A 5,313-nucleotide genomic window follows, 5' to 3' on the forward strand; every position below is an offset into this window, starting at 1 on the left:
TAATAATAATAATAATAATAATAAATATATCTTAAAATTGACATAAATTTTTTAAAATTATCATTGGTATTGATACTTAAATAGTATCGGTACAATTTCCCGAAAAAAAACTCCAGAATTATTTTGTGTTTGGAAATGATAGAAGAAGCGATAGGGTGTAAGAAGAAAATAATAGGGTGCATGAAGTAATTACCCTAACCTTTTTTGACACCCACTTTAAAAGTGTAAAGAGTGTTTTGATGTAGACAATAAAAGACTCCGTCTTTTGTGCTCAAAAGTTCACAACATCATGTACAATATTATGTCACACATTCCCTTCAAACTTTAAGAGATCAGACTCATCTTCGTCCTTGGACTCTATCACAAAGTCAATAGCAAATCCAAGCATGAAGCTCCAAAGAACTTTCACACCATTGCTAAAATTAATGGAAGAAATCTCCAAGAGAAATCTATGAAGCTTTTATGATGAAGGAACTTTAGCTCCTAATTTATAATAGGACATTCAACTTCATATTTGGGTAAGTCACGAAAGACTTTCCATTTGCTTTATTCCTAATCTAGGCAGTACCAAACAATATACAAGAGTTTAAGATTCCTACGACAAAACTTGTTCAGACATAAACAACAGATTGACCAAATTGAAACCAATGCCAACACTCTCATCCCAGAAGAAGGAAAAAGAAAAAAAAAAAGGCCGAAGAAAATAATCAAATAAGTGGCTGAAATCAAGAAAAATAATGTACCGTATAATGAAAGAAGGGCACAAGGAGAAAATTGAACCATGATGTTCCATTAGTTACAAATCAAGCAAAGATTAACGATGAATACTTGATTACCAGAAAGGTTAGCATAGTGTTTTTATTCAATAAACTGCTTGCTGAAAAGCAGAGATTCATAAATTACGCTTTTGTGTCCTTCCGAATTCCATTGCCAAGAAAATCAGCAGTTTTAGTTAGATACGTAAATCAACCTAACACTAGTTGCTATTAGCTTGGGAAATATAATATTTCAGGGGAGGAAGTATTATAAAAAATGATTTTAATAATTAATTTTTGATAATTTTTTAATAATATAAGATGTCATTTTTTAATTGATTTTTCCTTTTTATTTTTTAATATTTTATATTTTAAAATTATTTTCCGGTATTATATTAGTATTATATTGTCACATGGTTCCAAACTTTTCACTGTGTATGTAGTAAAATAGTGCATTATGAATCTGAGTCGTTCAGATTATGCCACTGTTTGATCTGAATCCAAATATGCTGTTTTGTACTTCAGATTACAAAATTTGTCTATGTGCTGTCATGTTAACGCTCTTATTGAATTGAAGAAAGGGGAAAACATAACTTGCGTATAAAATTAATATAACTACACCATTTTTTATTTTCAGTTTTCTGTGCAAATGACCAATGTTACCAACTTACGACGAACCTGTGACAGATAATGTTGGTTGTACATTCAGATAGCAGTAGTGGGTACAACAATTCCATTTCAGAGTGGAAATAAACAAATAAATAGATTATGAGATGATGAGATGAAGAATATAATTTTGCCGACGTTAGTTTATTACTAATCAGTGGGAAAGCACACTAATGATTGCAAGCCCCACACAGTATTTAAAATTTCTTGTCAGAGAAAAGACCCAACAACCACCAGATTCAACCCATTCAAAATTCGTGCTGGTGCTGCATGTTAAACAAAGTTGTGACTTGAACTGTAAAAATTTAGTTTTTTTGCTTAAAATTCATAAGGGAAAAAAGGAAGAGCTGTGTCTTTTGGGACACGCAGAAACAAAAGGCGATGGTACGACAATAAAGTAACCGGAAATCACGAACAGCACCGAAGAATTATTGAGATTGGTATTGTGTTTGGTTTCTACATCTGTCTATTATTAACCTTGCATGTGAAACCCGAGAATAAGGACCCCTACAATGTATAGTCATCTACGGTTCCTGTCTTATTCATTGTAACAGAACCAGCGACAGAACTAAAACAAACGCCGAATCATTAACATTAATTAACGTTGTTAGGCACATGCAAAGTCTTCGCTTTAGCCATCATATTTACTCTATTGGCTGTAATATGTAAATCGGTTCGAATCCCTTGATTACTTACTTACTCCCAATATCCTAGAAATTAATGTTACGTGATATTGCTTCGTTTACCGAATCCATGAATGAAGCCTCCAAAGTCAAATGAAATATAGCTGAAGATTATCATACGTCACGGGAAAGGATACACATCAACTACTTGTTCGTTACCTAAGTCTTACAAGTTTATGTTTTCTTATGATTTTGGTTGAAGATGAGGTTATATTGAAGCCAACGGTTGATTTTGCAGATCCTTCTGATAAAAACAGAGTCTTTCTGACAAGGTTTGTGCCAGATTGCAAGTGTCTCATTGTGTTCACGTATCTTTTTTATACTCAATCGTATATGCCGTTGTATAAAGTTAGGCGAAAAGCTATAAAACGTTTAGCGGGAATGCAAGTACAAGATTATAACATTTTTTTTTGTATGGTGTAATAAACAAGAGATTTAGGTGTGTAAATGGTATGGATGGAGTGGACCATAGGCACATTTCCATAATGAAAAAGTGTGTTGGAGGGGACAATTTTGCAATGTGGAATGCATAAAGTGAAAGCCCTGTTTGGTTTGGATACTAGTCTTTCCAACGCTTTCTTTCACGTGCTGTGTTGCTTTGCCATCTCATCATTGGTGCGCAATGTGCATATTCGCATCAATTTTACCTCCACCAACACCCATCTCTCCATTCTATACCCATATTTAAGACAAAACTACCAAAACCATGTCTATCACAACTTGCTCACATTTATTTCATTTTATCCCAATTACACCATGCCGCTTCAAATAACAAAATAATATCTTTACAATCTTCTAGTGTTCTCTTCCATTTTTACTCTATATATCCTTATCAGACCAAATAGTAGGTCTTGTATATTTTTTACGAAAAGGATGTGAAACAGTGTTTCAAGGTAGAAAGGAAACAGTATAGTCATAATTTGAATCTAATTTTATGATATAGAATCTTGCTTTGTTATCCAATTCTCAACAATATTAGATAAAATGAATACATATTTTGGAAGCCTCTGGAAAAGTTTGTAATTAATGAGAACATAAATAACACTGAGGAAAGATGCATAGCTATATGATCCAGTTGAATCTGGTTTAGTTCCTTTCTCTAATCAACGCTCTACAATCATTCTTCCTGGCTTTTAATAGTGTGATACTGTGGTCGGTACTTGTACGTCTCCGTTAGGGAAGTGAATTACTTACCCATCCACGTTGGTGGACCCATTCCTTGCATGTGCCTCAGCGATAACCTTTGTCGCATAGCATGATTAACTCTTTTTCAATTTTTTTTTTAGTTCAATCTTCTTCTCTGGATAGTTTGTTCATTGCCGCAATGATTGAAAGATTAAGGGTTAATAAATTAGAAAAAAAAAGGAAAGCATTTCAATTTGACAGAAGCATCAGTGAAATGGTACATTCAGCCAGAACCCAATAATGATACATTATCCAATGGTGGACCAGGTGAGAAAGAGAGAGACGGAGAGAGGATGCACAAATGATGATAATTTAACTTAAAAGGAGAACATGATCATCAACCATCCAACCAAAGATCAACCAACGGCCACCGATTCAACACGAAAGGAACAACCCGCGAAAGTAGAATGAAGAAAAACACAAGGGAAAAAACATACACAGATCGAAGAGAAATTCAGTAATTGACAATTTTTTTTTTGCTTATTTTTGTGATTTCTGGGTCTAGTAGTCAGTGGTTGGGAGCTGCTCGTGGGTGTGGCTGATGAAGACAACCTCGTAGATGACCCCAGCGAGCCCACCACCGATGAGAGGGCCGACCCAGTAGATCCAGTTGTTGTCCCAGGTCCAGCTAACGACGGCAGGTCCGAATGTGACGGCAGGGTTCATGGCTGCTCCGGAGAAGGCCCCACCCAACAAAATGTTAGCGCCAACGATGAAACCGATGGCGATGGGGGCGATGGTTCCCAAACTACCCCTCTTGGGGTCAACGGCGGTAGCGTACACAGTGTACACCAAACCGAAAGTCATCACGATCTCCAACACCAAAGCGTTACCCACTCCAACTCCAGCTGAGAGTCCAAATGCGGGAACAGTCTGCCAAACACAGGAACAAAACTCCTATCAGTTCATCAAACACTTCAACTTAAAAGTTAGTTATGTAAAAGTAAGTAACGGTAATAACGGTCTTACGGAGGAGGTCACGAAGGCCAGGAGGAGGGAGGCCACCACGGAGCCCAGGAGCTGGGCGATGATGTAGACGACACCGCGGAGGAAGGTGATGTTACCTCCGACGAAGGCGCCGAAGGTGACGGCGGGGTTCACGTGACCTCCGGAGATGTTGGCGCCGACGGAGACGGCGACAAAAAGGCCGAATGCGTGGGCGATGGAGGCGGAGATGAGTCCGGCAGGTGTGGCGGCGCCGTTGTCAGTGAGCTTGTTGTAGGCGATGCCGGAGCCTGAGCCGGCGAACACGAAGATGAGGGTGGAGATGAACTCAGCCAAAGCCGCCTTCAACGTGTCGGGGTGAGTGGCCTCCTCGGGCCTTCCGACGGCGATGTTTCTGATCGGCATCTTCAATCGACGGTGGTGATGATTACGACTGGTGAAAGATGAAGTGAACACCGAGATCACTCACTCAGATCACTCTCTGTTTCGCTGCCACTGGTTTTCGCTCCTTTGCTCGTTATATACCCACTCTCAAGACGCACCTGCCTCTGAGTCCACCGGCTCTACCCGGTTCCCGGTTATTTCTATTTTCATATTTTTCTTGTTAAGAAATTATGTGCAATACTTCCAAATATGACAGGAATCAAGCTTTTCAAAAACACCAACCCAAAAAAGAAATAATCTTATTTGTTGACAGCCTGTGACATGTTCTTCATTTCAAATTATCAATTGTTTTTCCTTTTCAATTTCATTTTTATTTTTATTTTTGATTTTGGCATAATGATATATCCCCACCACTACTCCTTGTTATTAATACAGCGAAGCTTTTCGGCCATATGATTGACACGTGTCCCAGATGGATAAGAGCCACGTCAGTCGCTGATAAGTGAATACTGTTTAATCTGTTTTTCCATCTGGATAGTTCGGAGTTGCCAATTTGCACCCTAATATTTTATTTATTTTTAATGATGTTTGTGCAGTTGTAATATTATATCATATCGCGTGTGATAAAAATAATAAAAAAAGAGAGTATTAGTTATAAGGGCAAAGTAAATACTTAATCTATAGTTATAAGGGCA

The 5,313-nt window shown here is 37.7% G+C and overlaps 1 protein-coding gene across 1 annotated transcript; it reads right to left on the reverse strand.

The window, feature by feature from the left end:
• Window positions 1–3,455: 3,455 nt before the first annotated feature.
• On the reverse strand, window positions 3,456–4,737 carry GAMMA-TIP (gamma tonoplast intrinsic protein). Its single transcript, XM_028060302.2, has 2 exons — window positions 4,259–4,737; window positions 3,456–4,162 (listed from the first exon to the last, which is right to left on the reverse strand). Exons 1-2 carry the CDS (start codon window positions 4,637–4,639, stop codon window positions 3,791–3,793), a joined length of 753 nt encoding a protein of 250 aa, XP_027916103.1. The 5' UTR covers window positions 4,640–4,737; the 3' UTR covers window positions 3,456–3,790.
• Between the last annotated feature and the right edge of the window lie 576 nt (window positions 4,738–5,313).

This window comes from Vigna unguiculata, chromosome 1 (assembly GCF_037176805.1).
Source record: "Vigna unguiculata cultivar grain cowpea cultivar isolate G323 ecotype 2 chromosome 1, ASM3717680v1, whole genome shotgun sequence".
In the NCBI taxonomy this organism is placed as follows: Eukaryota; Viridiplantae; Streptophyta; class Magnoliopsida; order Fabales; family Fabaceae; genus Vigna; species Vigna unguiculata.